The following is a 23029-nucleotide window of genomic DNA, read 5'->3' on the forward strand; positions in this document are numbered from 1 at the left end:
TCACCCTGGTTACAGAAGAATCTCTTCCACTACGGACACCTAGTGAACCTGGTAACTAGGGTATTTCTACCCTTCGACGAACTTAGAGCCAAACACTATCTCCCTGTACTGCTTTCTTCCGGTACTTTCAGATACGGCACTACACTTTTACTATCGCCCCGACTCTACAGTTCTCCATACCTTCCCCATTTGAAAGAGTGGTCCTGTCTAGTCCCTCACAGAGAGGGCTGACCTCGGACATATAAAATTCTAAATTCTGCTGACAGACTCTCATTGGAGAAACATAGCTACATGCGTAAATGGGAAGAAAATCTTGGGGAGGAACTGTCTTCTGAACAATGGAGAACTGTATGGTCTTGTGCTAAAATAACTATATGTACACTTTATAAAGAAAACACTAATAAGGTGCTCTTTGGTTGATACCTAACACTATCTTGCTTACACGCCATATACCCATCGGCCTCGGATCGCTGTTGGCGATGTCTTCAAGACCGGGCACGCTGCTCCATATCTATTGGAACTGCCCAGCTCTCCAGACCTACTGGCGCTCGGTACAGGGGCTTCTCCATCAGCTGTTTGAGGTAGATATCCCCCTCTCCCCTAAGCTGCTCCTACTCGGCCTTCTCCCTCCTAAACTTCCCTGATTAGCAAAAAACTCGCCACACATATACTCACAGCGGCAAGGTGCTTAGTGGCGCTACACTGGAAAAACCGACATCACCCAACACTTTCGGACCTCTTTGCCAGAATTAAAGACATAGAGCTCATGGAGTCTATGTCAGCCCGCTTAGAAGATCGTATGGCTCGACATACAGCAAAATGGGAGGGCTGGTACCTCCGGGTGGAACCTCCTTAATTGCACGGGACACTCCCCACCATGGGGGCCGAGTCTGCGCGGGATACTCGAGTGACGAGTCTAGCTGGTTGGAATTACTCTCCTATACACTTTTCCTCCTCCTTCTTTCCCCCATCCCCCGTTTCTTTTTTTTTTTAATCTTTGGAAACGCAGACCACTCAATTATAGGATAATTTTCATCTTGATAGTACATTTAACTGTTGATCGAGATCCGCCTACAGGCTTATAGGTATTACTATTGTGTTATATTCACACTCTTCTAGAGCCGTATTTCAACCTCCTTTTATTAATCGGCTATGCCTTATGTTAGATATTTGCAGGATGCATCCACGCCACCTACAGAAGTCTGTTGCTCCCTCATTATTTTCCATTTCTCTCCCCCTCTTTATTTTATTTCATTACCCCCTCTTGTACTTGTGCCTTATATTTTTGTATTGAAACGATCAAAACTTAATAAAAATTGTCAAAAAAAAAAAAAACTAAAAAAAAAAAAAAACATTGGGCTAAAGCCCAAAAGATATTAAACAGATGGTATCTTACACCATATAAACGTTACAAAATCTACTCATCACTCTCCCCACATTACTGGCGATGTAATGAACAGACTGGATCCCTTCATCATATTTTATGGAATTCAACATTTATTGCTAACCTCACTGGTAATTTACTTCCCCTTACTCCCGCAATGGCCCTTTTAGGAATAAATCTGGATCTTTACTCTTTAGAGTATAGAACAGTAGTAGCAAATGTATTAATAGCAGCAAGGTTGACTATAACAAAACTATGGAAATTCAATGAAGCACCGAATTTATCTGATGTGGTTATACGGTTGAATACACAAGCTCAATATCATGTTAGCGTATAAGTTTGAGAAACTATGGCAAATATGGACTAGTCATCCTAGAGCTTCTACCTCACTCAAAAACATGATCTGCAGTTCTTAAACCATATTTCAGTAATATTCCAGGAGTGATATCAAGGTTTCACAGTTCCCTTTTTCTAATTTCGTGAAATGTCCATGTTGTCATTATATTAGTTAGCACCTGTTTACAGTTAGAACCCAATGGGGTAAACAGGGATGTTACTATACTGTTTATGTATGCTTTATTTGATCATTTGTATGACTATTGTTCATTACTTTGAGATTAGTATGTAAATGTTTTACTCCTATACCCGATTGTTATATACCAGAACTAGCTTAATTTTTCTGTTATTTGTATGGAAATTTCAAAAAATTCTTTAATGATAAAAAAAAAAAAAAAAAAAAAAAAATTCCATATGTTTGTCTGTTCACAATCATATTATTGTTACCTGTATGCCCGAAAGAGTTATCCCTATTACTTACATTGTAGAAAGCCCCTCCATGTATGGTTTCCTATGTTTTTGGTCTAATGTATATTTGTGAGACTTTACTGTGTATATTTGTCTGACGATTGACTGCCTCACCACCCTCTTACTAGGGTAGTTATGTTCCTTTGTTATTTACCTATTGGGGATATATCCTGTCATCTTTTGATATGCTTACATACCAGCACGTAAACATACTTTCACTGAGATGGTGTATTGTGATGAATATGGATAAATGTCTGAGCCTTATGTTCCCTTTTTTTCATGTGAACTTGTTATAACAGAAAAAAAAACTGTAATAAACAAAGTTTAAACATAAATGGTCCTGTTAAATCAGGATGCTGCTGCTGGACCAATTATTGACTTAGCGAGGAAGAACACTGTGATTGAACTAAAGCACAACCCAAAAAATCCAGGTAATTAATGGGAAAAAAAAATCTAAAGTGCATGTGGATGGATGCTCTTAATCAACCCAGGCAATGCAAATAGGACAACAAAGGTTCGCTCTATTTGTCCTGACAAATGACTTGGTCATAAAGGAAAGGCCACAATCATGCCTAGGTCCTACTATAAAAATGATTTCCAGCACACATACCTATAGAAATGGTTTCCTTGCAGTAGTTGAACAGCCTCGTATACTTTGTTAATAGACAGCAGGTGGGAAGCAGCTTTCGTGTATTGTTCCTGGAAACACAGTTGCTTCACGTAGGATTCAACCGCCCAAACCCAGACCTTGTATCCAGCTACAGGCAGAATATAAAAGCCATTAATTTAATTGCAGTCCTTTCAAAGTCCAGAATTCAGGACTGATTAGAGGTAGGTTCAATATACATGTACAGCTATCTACTGTGTACAGAAAATTGAACCATGTGCATTTTCAACCATGGTCAGAAAAAGATTGAGTATATTCATTCTGACCCTCTTACCTACCCATGGGAGACAGTGCCACCAGTTGGTCTGTGAGCTCTCCCCTCTCTGCAGCCAGTTGTAATGTCCCCTTCAGGTCCCCTTTCCACAACATGATGTGGTGCTGCAGCTCAGGGTGTCCACCCTCTAGATGTGCTTTTCCTATCAGAAAAATATTAAGCAAAATTAATAAAAAAAGGCAATGCATAGTTATACAGAGAACTACAACAATTAGTAATAAGAACATAATCTGTAATGCATTTTTTAGTTTAACTGTTGTCAAAATTTCCCTGCCAGCTTCCGACAAAAGCGACTCGAGTTCAAATGCTTTAAACTGTTTTTTTCTTTTTTGATAGAATTCCACTCAAACTTTTCATTACATTGTTGCCTGTCTTCCTGTAGTGAATCTTTCTTCATGGTGAATGAGCTGGAGGAAGCGTCGGAGTACTTTATAAGGCCTCTAGGCAGAGGTGGTGTTAAAGTGTGCGACCAGTGGTGTGATGTAACAACCTGGTCATCTACTTGAGAGCTCTGAATGGATGAATTTAGTGCCAAATTTGAAAAGTTTGCACTATCAAGTGAATACATTTCAAACATAGCCCCCTGATATACTGTATTGGTCAATTATACAGGGTGACCCTTTTTATCTGTTCACGACTCTGGACTGTATATACAGCGGGTAAAATAAGTATTGAACACGTCACCATTTTTTTATAGATTTCTAAAGGTGCTATTGACATAACATTTTCACCACGTCAGTAACAACCTACACAATCCATACATACAAAGAAACCAAAACAAATACGTTCAGAAATTAAGTTATGTGTGATAAAATGGAACGGGACAGGGAAAAGTAATAAACACGCTAACTGAAATGTATTTAATACTTAGTACAAAATCCTTTGTTGATAATGACAGCTTCAGGACAACACCTGTATGGAGAAACTAGTTGCATGCATTGCTCAGGTGTGATTTTGGCCCATTCTTGCACACAGTCTTCAAATATTGAAGGTTTCCATGGGCCTTTGATCTTTAGTTCTTTCCACAGATTTTCTATTGGATTCAAGTCAGGTGATTGGCTGATGTTCCCACCTCCAAACTTCACTGCTGGTACGGTGTTTTTTGGATGATGTGCAGTGCCATTTGACCTCCAGACATGATGTGTATCCTGGCATCCAAAGAGTTCAAATTTTGGTCTGAGCAGACTATATTCTCCCAGTATTTCACAGTCTTGCCTAAATGTTGTGCAGCAAACTTTAAAGGAGCTTCAACATGCTTTTTCTTCAGCAATGGAGTCTTGCATGCTGAGTGTGCATACAGGCCATGGCGGTTGACTGCATTACTTATTGTTTTCTTTGAAACAATTGGACCTGCTAATTCCAGGTCTTTCTGAAGCTCTCCACAAGTGCTCTTTGGCTCTTGGACAACTCTTCTGATAATTTTTTTTACTCCTCTGTCAGTAATCTTGCGAGGAGCACCTGGTGATGGCCGGTATATGGTGAAATGTTATTTCCACTTTCAGATTATGGCCCCAACAGTGCTCACTGGAACATTCAGAAGTTTAGAAATCACATGCGTGCAGGCACGGGAGTGGACATGATCTGACCTGCTCCACTCGCCACCGGACTTTCCCTGCTATAATCAGCGCTTGGGGCCCCCAGGAACACCGCTGGCAGCTCGGGGGCCGCATCATGCAACGGGGGGGAGCGGGTTCCACCAAAAAGAAGCCTCCTCTGCCCACCTATTCATTCTGTTCGGGGAACTCAGCTCCGGCGGCATATCAGTCTCCTTCATCTAAGATGGCGTTGGGCCGGAGGACAGACTTGTGTGCGTCCCCACATGCGATCAATGTGGCCGGAGGACAGACTTGTGTGCGTCCCCACATGCGATCGCAATGTGGATTGGCTTCCCCCACACAAGCAGCCACCTCACCACACAGTACAGTGGCCTCACAAGCCGACCGGGCTTCGGATCCCTTCTCCTCCCAGTCACAGGAAGACATGCTCTAGCCATGGAGGGGTGAGTACCCACAGTTCTCTCCCTCCTCAGCATATCAGGGGGAGGGCTTGGACTATGCAAATTCTCCAGCCTCATCCATAGACAGAAATATGGCTGAAATTACTCTGAGCCAGAAAAGTACAGGGCGTGAACATCCCCCCCCACCACTCCCTACTCTGGGGACTCTGTTCTGCTGGCTCGCTTTTCAGCACTACTCCAGCAGGAGCTATCAAAAGCATGCATGTCTATCACTGCTGAAATGAAGCATGATTTCCACAGCATTGGTGAACGGTTGGACACCACCGAGTCTAAAATGGATGGCACAGTGAGGAGGGATAATCAAAATTCTACCTTGATATCTTCTCTACAAGACCAACTGGACCAGGCTAACGTTAAAATAGAAGATCAAGAAAATAGGTCCAGATGGTATAATTTTAGAATTCATGGCCTGCCAGAAGCGGTAACTGATCTGGAAGATGCCGTACACGTCCTGATGCAGGACTTAATTCCAGACATTTCACCACACCACTTGGAAATAGACAGAGTGCATCGCGCTCTGACAGCTCCTAGACAGGAAGGCCTACCTAGAGTTGTTATAATTAACCCACATTTCTACAGAATCAAGGAAAAAATATTGTCCACAGCTCACGCCAGGAGTGACATTACCGTCCTGGGCCACGACATTAAAATATTTGCGGACATTTCTCAACTGACGATACAGAAAAGACGCGCACTGAAACCATTACTGGCTCATCTAACTAATCGTCAAATCAAATATCGCTGGTCATTTCCATTCCACTTGTCTTTCACCTATAAGGGCAAGTCGCACTCCTTTGCCAACTTTCCTGATGGAGAGGAAGTCCTCTTGAGCCTGGGCCTGATCTCTAGGGAGTCTTTATCCCCCAAAACACAGCAAGCAGGAGGCCACCCAGTTTTACCTTTGTGGGCTCAACAGCAATCTTCTTCCAAGAAACTCCCCCCTCCTGCAGGATCCTATGGATGACCGTGTTGACTGTAATATGAGGGGGTAGTTCGCCTGGTGATATCCACAATCACCAATTGCCTGTAAAAGGCCTTTCTCAAGTGGTTTGGGACATACCCAGAAGTTACCATTTATTCTACATTCATGGTTTTACATACCCTCAACGCAGTTACCTCAGTTTTGGGGGGAGGGGGGGCTTTACTATACTGCGTGAGTGGGCTCCATCATATGAGATTGCAATATGTTATTCTTGTGGGTTTTGCCTGTAAGGTTAATTTTGGCTCTTCCCCATGCTTACATAAAAATAATATCTGTTCAATTGGTTCTACTGGTTTACCCCAATTCCCTTACTATCCTTTGAATGGAAAGGGACTAGGGCGGAAATGCATGCCACTCATCAGTGAGCTTGTCCTTACCTAGGGGGAAGTGACAACCTCACACTACCTGATCGGACCTTTAATTTCCCGGACCTCTGTGATTTGTTCACTAATCTGTCAGCTGACACAGTTTCTTAGTGTTGGGATGTGGTACACGAGACCATCGCGTACCAGCAAGCCAAAAACAAATTCTCGCTTTTCTTCCTAATGCTTCTTCATTTACGTGCACCCCTGCTTCCAAAGCCAGAAGCTTCCATTCTAAGCTCCCCGAACCTCGGAAGAGATGATGGATAACGACAACAGGCGAGTACAGTCTACCGAACCCTTATGTTAAGTACCCTTCCCTCTAAAATTAAAATTTTAACTCACAATTTTCAGGGTTTTAATTCTCATGTGCTGGGTCATGTTATAATAGGGGGAGATAGTAATGTGTCTTTGGACCAAGCCCTGGATAGAACTAATGCACAGAAACCGATTTTGAAACACGTCCCGAAACAGGGTTGCAAACTAGCTCGGATACTGTACTCCCACGACCTTATAGATATCTGGAGGGACCTCCACCCCACGACCAGAGATTATACCCATTATTCTCAGGTCCATAAAACGTATTCGAGAATAGACCACATATTTACACTGTCACCACTGCTTCCATCCATTGAATTGGCCAAAATACTGTCCACCTCGTGGTCTGACCATTCGCCAGTCCAGATCTCATTAACATATCTGTGGACTAGACCGAAACCCTCAATGTGGTGTCTTAATGCCTCGTTGCTTCATGACCCTACTATTTATAATGAAAGAGAGTCTGCCCTGCGGCAATACTTTGCTGACAATCATAACTGATACCTCCCCTAGTATTTTTTTTTCAAATATTTTATTTAAATCACAAAACCACAAAATGTGAGTCCAGGCTATTTCAACAATGTGTAAACAGAAGCATTACTGATACATTGGAATGTTACATTCAAAAAACAGGATTGTAAATGAAATCAGACAAGACATTCTCAGCGTATAATCTGTGTGAATATGGTCCATGTATTGTAGCAACTAAGGGGTAGACCCGTTGTAACGAGTCCTGAGCTCACCTAAACTATTTTCCAATTTCTAAATTACAGAAGAGAAAAGAAAAAATTAACCGAAGAGAGCACAGAGCAGAGAGGAGAGAGCAGAAAGCGAGTGGGGACAAGCAAAGAGGGGGGGTGGGGGACGGGGGTGGGGAAGTGGTCCAGGGTTGTAATGGGCGCCAAGCCATTGAGTATCTCTGCATGATACAGCTGATCTACATTTATGAGCTAAATAGGTTTAGACCCTCTTCAGAGAGGATAAACAGATTGCATAATCTTCACAGCTCGATCTTCCATTTTATTGATCTCTTCCACTTTATGGAGTCAGCATTCGACAGTAGGAGGTGATGAGTTTTTCCAGTTGAGAGGAATATATGCCTTAGCTGCGTTTAGCAAATGCCGTAAAATTGATTTTTTATACTTCTTTGCTGGGATATTCTTAACGTGTATTAGGAAGAAAGCTGGGTCGTCTGGGATTTTATAGTCCGTGAATTTTTGAACAATGTTCCGCACTTCCCTCCAGTATGATGATATTTTCGGACAGGACCAAAATATGCGTAGCATCGTACCCCTCCCCTCCTGGCATCTCAGGATAAAATTTATGAAGCATCTGTGGGGTATGGTACCACCGTGTCAGTATTTTATAATTAGATTCCTGAATCTTAGTGCAGATAGAGGATTTCAACGAGAACCTAACAATATTTTGTTGTTGGCTGCGTGTGAACGTACGGTTCATTTCTTTCTCCCATTTTTCCAGCCAGGGTAAGTGTAAATGTTCCGGCGGGGAAATCAGTAGACTATATGTTTTTGAGAGTACTTGTGTCAATACTCCATCCTCTGAGCAGTATTCTTCAAATGTGGATAGTCGTCGATCAAATCTTCCTGGAGTCTGTAGAGAGTGGAGAAAGTGATGGAGTTGTAGGGCACTCCAAAACGGCAAGCGAAAGGCACCGGTGGGCTCCATTAAAGAGGCGATGGAGGGCCAACAGCCTGACACTAAAAAATGCGTTGCCCGAACACCAGTTACTCCATCGTAGGGTATAGAAGTGATGATCTGTCAGGCCTGGGAGAAACCATGGATTCCAAATAATAGGCATCAGGGGAGAGTCTATGGTCAAGAGAGAGGTCTTTGTAAATATTTGTGCGCATCTACGTACTGTAGGGCCTATCAGGGGGTGTAGCTTTAAGGTTGGTGGTAGACTATCAAAGCACCAAGGCACTCCAATCGGGAAAACGTCCGTTTGAGCTTGTTCAATTTGTAACCAGAGTTTTCCAGCCGAGTGATGGTTCCAAGCTATTAGACATCCTAAGTGAACTGCCTGGTAATATTTTAGAACATCAGGAAGGGCAATACCTCCATATTGTTTAGGCAAGGATAAAAGCGATCGGGGAGTGCATGGTCGTTTGTGAGCCCAGATAAATTTGATGAATATGGAGTGGACCTGTTTAAAGAACTGAGAAGGTATTTTAACTGGTAAAGTTTGAAAAAGATATAAATACTTAGGTAAGATACACATCTTTAGAAGATTGCATCTACTGAACCAGGAATGTAGTCCTCGATTCCAAGTCTCCAACAGGACAGGGGTTCTGGTCAGGAGAGGGGAGAAGTTGAGTTCAAAGACCCGAGATAAGTTAGACGAGATATACGTTCCCAGATATTTCAGAGCTGTCTCTGTCACTTGAACTTAAAAAGTTTAGCTGCAAGGTCCGGAGTAGCGCAGGGGAGACCCCCACCCCCATAGTTTCCGATTTATCAAAATTGATCCGCAAGTTAGATAGCTTGCCATAGATATCGAATTCACAGATAAGGTTGGGGACTGATACAGACGGGTTAGTGAGGGGAAAAAAGCAAGTCATCAGCATAAGCTGAAATTTTATGTTGCATATTCCCTACCAGGACTCTAGTGATATCAGGGTTCAGTCGGATCGTACAAAGAAAAGGTTCCAGTGAGAGAGCAAACAGCAGGGGAGATAGTGGGCACCCCTGTCTTGTCCCGTTCTTAATGGGAAAGGGATCCGATAGAATCCCATTGGCTTTCACTTGAGCTGTTGGATGTGAGTAAATCCTGGTGATCCATTGTAACATATGTTCTCCCAGTTCAATATGACGTAGGACTGCAAACATGAAACGCCAGTTCACGCGGTGAAAATTGGTTGCTTTACACCTCACATTGGAGGTAGACACGGTGAAATTAATCCAAAATTTGTTTAAGTGGCAAAAAGAGGCTCTCTCGTATTTGGGAATTTCTTTAACTCCCTCCCTACATACCCTGTATCAGACCAACCATCCTCCTTTATATAGGAAACTGACAGCGGATCTTCTACGCTGGGCCAACAATCCACCGTCGTGGTTCTGTACTCAATAAAGACGAACCTCCTTCCAAGGTTGTTGTACTTGTTTAGAACACTTCCAGACCTGGCCAAATATTTTAAAGCTGAGCAATTTGCTCAACTAATTTGTTACCATTCCTTGCAAGCTCAACCTACCTGGATGAAAACTGAATCGTCTCTCCATCCTACCAAACCAATTAGTCATATGATGTGGCTACGAACGAGAGATAGACCAATCATAATGTGCCCCACATTATCCTTTTCTCTAAGCCTATGGGACTGATTGATGAAGCCTCATGCATTTAGATCTTCTCATGCTCCCTTGGCTCCATTGACTGGTAATCCTGATTTCACCCCAGGTCTTAATCCTCAAGGGCTCGCATGGTGTACTAAGAAGGGCTTGATACGTATTGCTGACATGTGCGACCATAAAGGTATTTTATCGAAACAAACCCTACTAGATAATTACCAACTTCCTAACTCAGAAATGTACCATTACTCCCAGAGTAATGCATTATCTGAAGACTCTACAGCAGGGATATGCAATTAGCGGACCTCCAGCTGTTGCAAAACTACAAGTCCCATCATGCCTCTGCCTCTGGGTGTCATGCTTGAGGCTGTCAAAGTCTTGCTATGCCTCATGGGACTTGTAGTTCTGAAACAGCTGGAGGTCCGCTAATTGCATATCCCTGCTCTACAGCATACAAATGATTTAACAACTTCCACCCCAATGGAACATCTATGTGGGTCTTTCGATAAGCATACCAGCTATATCTCTAAAATATATAGCATCTTGTCCTCCAAGTCGGAAAAATTGTTTTATATGAACAAGTGGGAACAGGATATAGAGGAAACGTTGGAAATTGATAAATGGTTTAAAATGGCACAATTCGCCTCAAAATTATACATTAATACCTCACTGATCAAGGCAAACTATAAAGTTTTGCTGCAATGGTACATGGTACCAGTGAGAGTGGCGACATATGTCCCAGGCACTTCCCCTCTATGTTTTAGGGGATGTGGCATGGAAGGCACAGTATACCACATACGGTGGACATGCCCTAAAGTCAGGCAATTTTGGATTCGCATCTACAATTTTATCTTTTTACTAACCTAGGTGAATTTAATCAAATCACCACAGCAGGCGCTACTAGGATGCCCAGTGGAGGGAGTGCCAGGACACACAAGGAAACTTATATCATTCATCTTTACTGCATCCAGGATAGCGGTAGCTAGATGCCATGATCCCCTTCGATTTGGTGAGAACTAAGTTGCTGTGGATCATGATCAATGAACGCCTTTCAGCGATATTACTCGATAAGCAGCCAGTCTTTGATAGTCTGGGAACCATGGATAAAATATCTGTACGAAGGCTTATGAGACATCCACACAGTTATGCCTGGAATGACAGGGGTACACATTCCCCCATTTTACCTTCCCCTCTCTTCTTCTCTACCCTTTCTTCTTTCCTCTTACAGGCTTTTATTTTCTTCCCCTGCATCCTGTTTGAGTGACCAGTAAGAGGACATTGGCCACATGGTACGGATCCCTCCTCTTCATCCTCTGGAAGCCTAAAGGAATGACAGGGATCCAAGAATGTACTAACCTTTTCCTCTTTTTTTATTTTTATTTGTTATGGGTTTCTCTTGTAGTTTATTATGTTAAAGTACCAGTATATAGAGATAAGAAATACGAGTACATTTGTTGGAATATATCATTTTGCTCATACCTCCAGTACCTTAAGACATCACTCTGTATACAGAAATATCTATCTCATGTAAACAATATTTTGCCTTGGAATTTGATATGTACAAATTTCAATAAAAATTATTGGAAAAGAAGTTTAGAAACCCTTCTGTAACCAATGCCAAAAGTATGTTTTGCAGCAATAAGGTTGCGAAGGTCTTGAGAGAGCTCTTTGCTTTTACCCATCATGTGATGTTTCTTGTATGACACCTTGGTAATGAGACACCTTTTTATAGGCTATCAGTTGAGCCTGAACCAGCTGATATCAATTTGCACGGACAAGGGGGAGGATTGCTTTCGAATTACTGATAAATGTCAGATGGTGTCTTTGCTTTCCATAGCTTTTTGCACCTCCCTTTCTTCAGGTGTTCAATACTTTTTCCCTATGTCATTCCATTTTATTACACATAACTTAATTTCTGAACTTATACTTTTTTTTTTTTGTATGTATGAATTGCATGGATTGTTACCGACGTGGTTAAAAATGTCATGTCAATAGCACCTTTAGAAATAGGTTTACCTAGAAAAATGGTGATGTGTTCAATTACTTTACCCGCTGTAATTCCAGGTTTCGCCTGTCACAGTGGAGATGCCCCTGAATGGGTCTTCAGGGGCTGGGTTCCATTGTGATAGAGCTTGGCCCTATCTGTAAAGAACCCTGTGGCTAACTCAGTTTGTTGCAGTAAGTGCCAAGGTGGGCACCCAGGATCCAATGTCCAAAGAAACATTACAGGCAATTCCCACAGCGTGGGGTATGGGTATGACTCCCAAAGTTTTATTGAGGTTACAACTAGCGAGATACACTGCTTCTCTGGACAGCGAGGTTGCCCGAAGTATCCTTTAGAAAAATATTACAATAAAACAAAGTAGTAAACCTATGCGTCATCTCCACCAAACATACTACACACCACTTTGTTCAAAATGGGGGAATAGAGATAACTAATTATGCCATAAGTGTAATAATGCAGAAGGTTCATTTATACACATTGTTTGGGATTGTGACAACCTGCGGCCCTTCTGGTCTCAGGTCACCACCTTTACTGCAGTCTTGACCTGCCCAATATATGCAACCCAGGGAGATGCTTGCTGGGTCTGATAAATGAAGAATTGGATGCTGCCAAAAAAATATTTCTATGTATACTGTACTTCTACACAAGCAAGGGGATACCCATCCATTGGATCAGCTCTGACCGGGTTGGTATTGAGGCTTGGAAAAAACTGATTGATTCAGACATGCCTTTATATAGAATGACATATTAGGCTCGTGGTTGTCCCCAAAAATATGGTTTATATGGGTGGATTCATAAGAGACCCTGTACACCAACTGAGTTTTCCGTAGTGGATGTGGTAATTTGTCTGGCAGTTGACCCTTCGGTAGAGGGGGAGAAGATGGTACTTGCTTTTACTAATACTTGACAGTTCACTGGGTTTACTAGACTGGGGACTTGTACTGCAGGGGTCCTCTCACCTTCCCCTTCATGCAAGAAACCAAATGCATTCCACGTTTTGTTTAGCTTATTTTACTGCGTAGTTTATGGTCTTTCTTGTATTGTATTTTATACATATATGGATGCCATACATTTAAGAATGCTACAAAATCCCCATGTTTCTTTAGACGGCATGCCTTATACTGGCCGTGAGTTGCTGTACTCTTGAATAACTTGATCTATTGCTAAAACATTTCCGTGACTTGACTGTGTAATGTGTCCTTATAAGCTCTGTAACACATGGAATGTATCTATTCACCTATGGGAAAGAATATACTTGTTATGCGCATAGCAAAATAAAAAAAAAAAATCTTAACTTTTTTTGTTTTTAAAAGTAGTAAAGCTGGTTTCTCCAGGAGGAGAAGAGGTCAATCACCTACAGATATTAGCAAAAAATGGAGGACTCACAAAGTAGAGTAACAGGGGAGGGATAACAGGGGGCATGTCTAACAGTCACCCAAGGGCTTGTTCAAAGCTATTTGGGATTGCGGGTGGAATCACTGCAATTCTGCCCATGATTCCAAATAGCACTGCAATGCTGGCAAAATGCAGCACACTGTTTGGGTGCCATTCACTTTCAAATAGCACCTAAACAAGAAAATAACTAGCTCATTCTAGGTTTATAAGGGGGGGGCCGTGCCACATCCATGAAATACATATTAATTATAAAAAAAGGAAATTCCCCTAATTGGATTTTTCCGGCACTTGCACAAGAAATTGTATAGATTGTGATCTCATATAAGAGTAAAAACAATATTTTTATTTAAAGATTATAAAAACAAGACATTCCAAGCAACGGAAACATATATAATACATATAATTCAAAAACAGTACTGATTCTATTCAACTAGACAATGATATTCCTACAGTCGGGGCTTTTTAGGCCCATTAATTATATTCCACTACACGGTGGTATTTAAAAAAAATATATAAGTATAAATATTTCGATGTAATAAACAAGGAGCAACAGAGATATCAGCACGACACATATTTTTCAGTTAGAAATCATCATATATTCATAAAGTAACATTATGAGGTGGGCAAAAGACTGGCACTACAAATATTTGTTTCTAAAAGAACATGAGGTAATAGATATAGAAGGAAAATACATTCCATAAATCTCTGTTAATTGCAACAGACTATGCTTAATTAGATATTGAACAGTATATAATGAGTGATACAGATGTAATTGCTAATTCGAATTCTACATAACAGTAATAGACAATTAATGTTAGTAAGTAAACTGATACAGCTCAAGGGTCATCTCACGAGTTTACAGCATAGATGTTAGATACATATTATTACATGGTACTCACATGAAATCATATTACGAGAGACCTAAGCATCTGAGGGGACGACTAGAACAAGACCCCGATACATATCAAATGTTTCATATATCATTCCTAAAAGATTGTGAGAAATCCTCTATTAGAGTAAATCTTACATTATATCTTATTTTTCCATTCCACCGGAGTTAAACCCTTCTAGAAATGGTTTAAAACATATAGCCTCATTAAGGCCTGGAGGCGAGGTAGCTTTTAATAAATAGATCCATTTAAGCTCTTTCTGGAGCAAGATCTTGTTCCAGTCGCCCCCCCTAGGGCTCGGGTGCACCCGATCTAAGATTAAAAATCTGACTTTGGGAAATTTGCCCCCATGTACTAGGGCAACATGGCGACCCAGGGGAAGCTCAGGATCGGAAGTTTGCATGGACACTATGTGTCTGTATGCTCTTTTCCAAAATTCTTGTTTTGTTTTCCCTATATAAAAACAACCGCAGTTGCACTGGAGTAGATAAACCACTCCAGTGGTTCTGCAGTTAGCAAAATGTTTCGGATATAATTTCCTTCCATTGGGGAGGATAGGGTTCTTCTGTGTGAACATATATGTACAATAACGGCAAGAGCCGCACATGAATGTTCCTTTATATTTACAGTGTACCTTTGTCGATTCATTTCTGAACTCACTGTTTGTTATCTTGTCGCCAATAGATGTCGCTCTCCTAAATGTAAACTGGGGTTTACTTGGCACCAGATGGCCCAAAGATGGATCATGGGTCAGTAGGTGCCAATATTTCTCAACTATTTTTTGTACTTGACGGTGTTGTTGATTGTATGTGGTTATAATACGAAGTGGATTGGTATCTTTTCGTCTAGGGGCCTGAAAGAGCGTATCTCTGGGTTTACTCATTACTCTTTTAAAAGATTTTTTCAGGGATTTATGTGTATATCCTCTTGCTAGTAATCTATTTCGTAAGTTCGCCGCTTCTTTCAGGAATGTATCATTATCAGTACAATTTCGTTTGATTCGAAGAAATTGTGAGTACGGTATAGAGTCTATGAGAGGCTGTGGATGGAAACTCGCAGCATGCAGTATAGTGTTTCCTGCAGTGCTTTTTCTAAACAGTTTAGTGGACAGTTTCCCTTGTTCTTTTCTATAGATTTCTATGTCCAAAAAAGTAATTTGATTTTGATCGAAGGACATAGTGAATGTTAGATTGAAGTCGTTTTTATTCATTCTTAACAAGCACTGCTCGAGCACATCCTGGGGGCCGTCCCAAATGATCAAGATATCGTCTATATATCGATACCAGCCCACAATGTGGCTGGTATATTGGGTAAGGCCATCATCAGAGAGGAAGGCTTTCTCCCACTCCCCCAGGTACAGGTTGGCATACGACGGGGCACAACATGTCCCCATCGCAACCCCCTGCACCTGGAGGTAGTGGGAGCCATTAAAGGTGAAGATGTTATGAGTAAGGATGTGCTCGAGCAGTGCAACAATGAATTCATTATAAATAGGGTCTAACTGTGGATTTTGTTGTAGTATGTGTCTGATTGCTGCGAGTCCACGTTCATGTGGTATCGAACTGTAGAGAGTTTCTACGTCGATTGTAACTAGGAGAGCTTGGTCTGGTACATATAGGAGATCCAAAATTTGTAGAAGATGAGTCGTGTCCCTTATATATGATGTTAGGGCAACTACGAAAGGTCTCAGGTATTCATCGACCAGCTTACTAGCATTGTCGCTAATCGAACCAATGCCTGAAATGATAGGCCTGCCAGGTGGATCTGTCAGGCTCTTATGTACTTTCGGGAGTATGTAAAATGTTGGGATCCTGGGAAAATTATTTCTTATAAATGTCCAGGTGGATTTATTGATTGTATTGTTCAAATACGCCGAGTCTATTAAGGTGTAGAATTCTCTATTATACTTCTCAACAATGGAGGCCGGCATACGACGATACCAGTCTGCATTGTTGAGGATTTTGTTACAAATCTTAACATAGTGGTCATTATTTAGGACAACTATATTTCCTCCCTTGTCTGATGATTTAATCGTGATTTTAGTATTGTTAGCTAGGGAGATTAGTGCCTCAGATTCTTCTGGCCTTAGATTAAGGGGTCCCTTCATCTGTACTTTGAGTTTATCTAAATCACCATTGACGAGTTTCAGAAAGGCTGCTGCATTTGGGCACGTACTCGGTGGCGGACACATATCGGATTTTTTCTTAAGTTTAGATATTATTGGATAGGAACAATCGGCCATATCCAATTTTTCTACTGATTCCAAAATTTGAGGAAGATCTATTCGATCGATTAGATCAGTTGTATCATTCTCCTCAAGGAGGGTGATTAATTGGTCCAAAGCTTGATTTTCTTGGAGAGTGTATTTGGATGTAGTGTCCTGTTTTTGATAAAGTTTTTTAAGAATCACTTTACGAATAAATAACTGAAGATCTTTGTAGAGTTCGAATTTGTTTAGATTATAATTAGGACAAAAATTTAGACCCTTCTTTAACACCGATGTTTCAGCCATGGATAAAGAGTGTGAAGATAGATTAATGATACTGAGATCCAAGTTTGTAGATGTCAGTATCTTAGTATGGTCTTCTATAGTGTCATTTGTGTGTAAGTGTTGAGATTGAGTGAAGGCGGTTTGACACCCGCCAATATTTGATCTAAAAAAGAGGAATCCCTGTGACTTAAATCTTGTGTGTTAGTGATGTCTTGATTTGGAGGAGGTATGTGTTGATGTGATGCATAGTGCAATGTGGACAAATTGGAGGGTTTCTCAGAAGGTGCCGTGCTAGTGTGTGAGGTAGTGGGTGTCCTTTCTGAAATTTGTTTTTTAGGTTTGTGTTCTGGTGTTTGATCACCTGAGAATTGTCGTTTTGTGCCAAATGTGGGTTTATTTTTTGAAGAAATGGGAGGGGGATTGTGAGGTAAGTCTTTGTTAGAACGAGAATTGACTGATGCAATAGAATTTCTTAATATGTTTCTATTTTGGTTCCATTTGTATGCTTTACCGGTTTCGAATGCATTTTTATCTCTTTGAAATTTTTTACTCTTTTTAATAAGGATGTCTTTATTGAAAGATTCCAAATGAATCTTAAGTTTTTTCTCTTTATTCATGACTGATTGGTGTGTTCTAAATCTTTGTAAGTATTCGCAAATTTTTGAAATTTCAGTGTCCAGTGTTTTAGTCCTTTTTGTATACTCGTCAATCAGTGTTTCCATAAGGCTACGTGAGCATGTTTGTAGTATATTTTCCCATGTTACTTTGAAATCAGTGTCCAGATCTTCCAAAGTAGGGAATATCTGGACACGAAGTCCCAAGGGGTTAATATTGTTTTTTATGTAGTCCTGGAAAGATTTAATGTGCCAAAAGAGGAGTGACTTCTTCTCCAAGTTTTTTGAGAGTTTAAAAAAACAGGGAAGAGATCTCTGCTTCGATCTGTTCCTTGTCCCCAAATGTATCTAAGTACTTTTTCATTAAGCATTCCCAGTCTTGGCCCACAAACATGTTTGTAAAATCTACGTTCTCCATTTTAAAGATGATCAAAGGTTCAAACTTTCCTTCAATAACAGAGTTTTAAAACTACAACTTTCCCTTTCTTAAGGTGTTTATTTCGAAATGGTGATAAAACCTAGAATTGCTTAGTTGAGCGGGGAGGGGTATTTTCTACCCAAAATTATTTAAACAAGAAAATAACTAGCTCATTCTAGGTTTATAAGGGGGGGGGCCGTGCCACATCCATGAAATACATATTAATTATAAAAAAAGGAAATTCCCCTAATTGGATTTTTCCGGCACTTGCACAAGAAATTGTATAGATTGTGATCTCATATAAGAGTAAAAACAATATTTTTATTTAAAGATTATAAAAACAAGACATTCCAAGCAACGGAAACATATATAATACATATAATTCAAAAACAGTACTGATTCTATTCAACTAGACAATGATATTCCTACAGTCGGGGCTTTTTAGGCCCATTAATTATATTCCACTACACGGTGGTATTTAAACGATGGAAACTCTTTGCCAGCCCAACGCGTTTCGGGATATATTAAAATTCAGTCCTTCTTCAGGGGCTTAATTGGAAAGAGGAATTCATCTGAATTAATTAAGAAAATGTAATAGGTAAATTACCATACATATTTTTGTGTCAATATCTAACTGTATAGGTTGATCAATTGATCACCTACCTGTGATGTTGACGTTGCTTGTTTTAGAACCAATGATAAAAAGGAAGAACGGAAGTATTTGAAAATATGATAACAGATGGTTATGATTTTTATATATATGAAGTGCTGTTCTCTGGCGGCGCCGCGCATCCCTGTCCCAGGGAGCAATAGGAAGGCTCTCCAGCTGATGAGTTCCACTTATCAGCTGGGCGCGATTATCGCGCCAGCTGATGGGAACTCATCTTACTTTAAAAGCCAGCTTCATTCATTCCCAGCCCAGACACCGTGTCTGTCGGATGCTGGGATCTGTGGCTGGCTAAAACTCTAAAACACTCAACTACAGGTATTATTATTTTTTACTATTCTACTGCAATGAATTATTTTATTTATTTTTCTTCATCTACAACCATATACTTAAGCTTTGCTTCCTATTAACATTGACTGCTCCCTGACTTATTTAGGTATATTTTTAGGTGCAATTTAGGTGCACATTGTGGAGACGATATGTTAATTATCTCTACAAGCTATGCAAGGCAATCGTTTTGTCTATACTGCTTCTGCTATTGAACAATCTTTACATATGGATATATTTTATTACTATATTTACACATTGTTTTGCCCTAATTATAATTATGTAATAACGCCCTTAAAACATTTAGAAGACCTATGTGTAGGAATACCATGGGTAATACTACTATTTGTTTTTAGGACAATAAAAAAGACTTCAATGCAGCAATACTCTAGAGGTCTTTCCTCTTTATTAGTTCTCATTATTATCTTTTACATTTCCACTCCTAGGATGCAACAACAATGGCCCATTTGAATTTTTTGTGCGTATACGCCTGTGTGCATACTACGCATTCATGCATATATGTTCATACAATATTATATATATTTTTTTTTTTTTCTCCTCACAATCAGCTACTCTGAATAAATATTTATTTTTAAAGAGAATCTATATTTAAATTCTATCCATAGGTTTGCCTTCTTCCCTGTTTTTGCTCCAGTGTACCGCTGCGGCCAGCACGCATCCAGGACGGACAGGGTAGGTGTAAGGTTAACTTTGCATATCCACAATTTGAGGGATTGAAACATATCGATGAACTATCCAGAGAACAGCACTTCATATATATAAAAATCATAACCATCTGTTATCATATTTTCAAATACTTCCGTTCTTCCTTTTTATCATTGGTTCTAAAACAAGCAACGTCAACATCACAGGTAGGTGATCAATTGATCAACCTATACAGTTAGATATTGACACAAAAATATGTATGGTAATTTACCTATTACATTTTCTTAATTAATTCAGATGAATTCCTCTTTCCAATTAAGCCCCTGAAGAAGGACTGAATTTTAATATATCCCGAAACGCGTTGGGCTGGCAAAGAGTTTCCATCGTTTAAATACCACCGTGTAGTGGAATATAATTAATGGGCCTAAAAAGCCCCGACTGTAGGAATATCATTGTCTAGTTGAATAGAATCAGTACTGTTTTTGAATTATATGTATTATATATGTTTCCGTTGCTTGGAATGTCTTGTTTTTATAATCTTTAAATAAAAATATTGTTTTTACTCTTATATGAGATCACAATCTATACAATTTCTTGTGCAAGTGCCGGAAAAATCCAATTAGGGGAATTTCCTTTTTTTATAATTAATATGTATTTCATGGATGTGGCACGGCCCCCCCCTTATAAACCTAGAATGAGCTAGTTATTTTCTTGTTTAAATAATTTTGGGTAGAAAATACCCCTCCCCGCTCAACTAAGCAATTCTAGGTTTTATCACCATTTCGAAATAAACACCTTAAGAAAGGGAAAGTTGTAGTTTTAAAACTCTGTTACTGAAGGAAAGTTTGAACCTTTGATCATCTTTAAAATGGAGAACGTAGATTTTACAAACATGTTTGTGGGCCAAGACTGGGAATGCTTAATGAAAAAGTACTTAGATACATTTGGGGACAAGGAACAGATCGAAGCAGAGATCTCTTCCCTGTTTTTTTAAACTCTCAAAAAACTTGGAGAAGAAGTCACTCCTCTTTTGGCACATTAAATCTTTCCAGGACTACATAAAAAACAATATTAACCCCTTGGGACTTCGTGTCCAGATATTCCCTACTTTGGAAGATCTGGACACTGATTTCAAAGTAACATGGGAAAATATACTACAAACATGCTCACGTAGCCTTATGGAAACACTGATTGACGAGTATACAAAAAGGACTAAAACACTGGACACTGAAATTTCAAAAATTTGCGAATACTTACAAAGATTTAGAACACACCAATCAGTCATGAATAAAGAGAAAAAACTTAAGATTCATTTGGAATCTTTCAATAAAGACATCCTTATTAAAAAGAGTAAAAAATTTCAAAGAGATAAAAATGCATTCGAAACCGGTAAAGCATACAAATGGAACCAAAATAGAAACATATTAAGAAATTCTATTGCATCAGTCAATTCTCGTTCTAACAAAGACTTACCTCACAATCCCCCTCCCATTTCTTCAAAAAATAAACCCACATTTGGCACAAAACGACAATTCTCAGGTGATCAAACACCAGAACACAAACCTAAAAAACAAATTTCAGAAAGGACACCCACTACCTCACACACTAGCACGGCACCTTCTGAGAAACCCTCCAATTTGTCCACATTGCACTATGCATCACATCAACACATACCTCCTCCAAATCAAGACATCACTAACACACAAGATTTAAGTCACAGGGATTCCTCTTTTTTAGATCAAATATTGGCGGGTGTCAAACCGCCTTCACTCAATCTCAACACTTACACACAAATGACACTATAGAAGACCATACTAAGATACTGACATCTACAAACTTGGATCTCAGTATCATTAATCTATCTTCACACTCTTTATCCATGGCTGAAACATCGGTGTTAAAGAAGGGTCTAAATTTTTGTCCTAATTATAATCTAAACAAATTCGAACTCTACAAAGATCTTCAGTTATTTATTCGTAAAGTGATTCTTAAAAAACTTTATCAAAAACAGGACACTACATCCAAATACACTCTCCAAGAAAATCAAGCTTTGGACCAATTAATCACCCTCCTTGAGGAGAATGATACAACTGATCTAATCGATCGAATAGATCTTCCTCAAATTTTGGAATCAGTAGAAAAATTGGATATGGCCGATTGTTCCTATCCAATAATATCTAAACTTAAGAAAAAATCCGATATGTGTCCGCCACCGAGTACGTGCCCAAATGCAGCAGCCTTTCTGAAACTCGTCAATGGTGATTTAGATAAACTCAAAGTACAGATGAAGGGACCCCTTAATCTAAGGCCAGAAGAATCTGAGGCACTAATCTCCCTAGCTAACAATACTAAAATCACGATTAAATCATCAGACAAGGGAGGAAATATAGTTGTCCTAAATAATGACCACTATGTTAAGATTTGTAACAAAATCCTCAACAATGCAGACTGGTATCGTCGTATGCCGGCCTCCATTGTTGAGAAGTATAATAGAGAATTCTACACCTTAATAGACTCGGCGTATTTGAACAATACAATCAATAAATCCACCTGGACATTTATAAGAAATAATTTTCCCAGGATCCCAACATTTTACATACTCCCGAAAGTACATAAGAGCCTGACAGATCCACCTGGCAGGCCTATCATTTCAGGCATTGGTTCGATTAGCGACAATGCTAGTAAGCTGGTCGATGAATACCTGAGACCTTTCGTAGTTGCCCTAACATCATATATAAGGGACACGACTCATCTTCTACAAATTTTGGATCTCCTATATGTACCAGACCAAGCTCTCCTAGTTACAATCGACGTAGAAACTCTCTACAGTTCGATACCACATGAACGTGGACTCGCAGCAATCAGACACATACTACAACAAAATCCACAGTTAGACCCTATTTATAATGAATTCATTGTTGCACTGCTCGAGCACATCCTTACTCATAACATCTTCACCTTTAATGGCTCCCACTACCTCCAGGTGCAGGGGGTTGCGATGGGGACATGTTGTGCCCCGTCGTATGCCAACCTGTACCTGGGGGAGTGGGAGAAAGCCTTCCTCTCTGATGATGGCCTTACCCAATATACCAGCCACATTGTGGGCTGGTATCGATATATAGACGATATCTTGATCATTTGGGACGGCCCCCAGGATGTGCTCGAGCAGTGCTTGTTAAGAATGAATAAAAACGACTTCAATCTAACATTCACTATGTCCTTCGATCAAAATCAAATTACTTTTTTGGACATAGAAATCTATAGAAAAGAACAAGGGAAACTGTCCACTAAACTGTTTAGAAAAAGCACTGCAGGAAACACTATACTGCATGCTGCGAGTTTCCATCCACAGCCTCTCATAGACTCTATACCGTACTCACAATTTCTTCGAATCAAACGAAATTGTACTGATAATGATACATTCCTGAAAGAAGCGGCGAACTTA

At 40.0% G+C, this 23029-nt stretch overlaps 1 protein-coding gene across 2 annotated transcripts in view; it reads right to left on the reverse strand.

Moving 5' to 3' along the window:
• The window catches only part of GEMIN5 (gem nuclear organelle associated protein 5), a 203428-nt gene that overhangs the window by 63959 nt on the left and 116440 nt on the right, over positions 1 to 23029 (reverse strand). For both annotated transcript variants that reach the window (XM_073621159.1, XM_073621158.1), the window contains exons 21-22: positions 3134 to 3271; positions 2799 to 2946 (exon numbers count right to left, since the gene is read on the reverse strand). In XM_073621159.1, the coding sequence (XP_073477260.1) occupies positions 2799 to 2946; positions 3134 to 3271 (286 nt within the window). The remainder of the gene's footprint in view (positions 1 to 2798; positions 2947 to 3133; positions 3272 to 23029) is intronic.

Source organism: Aquarana catesbeiana, linkage group LG03 (assembly GCF_042186555.1).
Source record: "Aquarana catesbeiana isolate 2022-GZ linkage group LG03, ASM4218655v1, whole genome shotgun sequence".
Taxonomy (NCBI): Eukaryota; Metazoa; Chordata; class Amphibia; order Anura; family Ranidae; genus Aquarana; species Aquarana catesbeiana.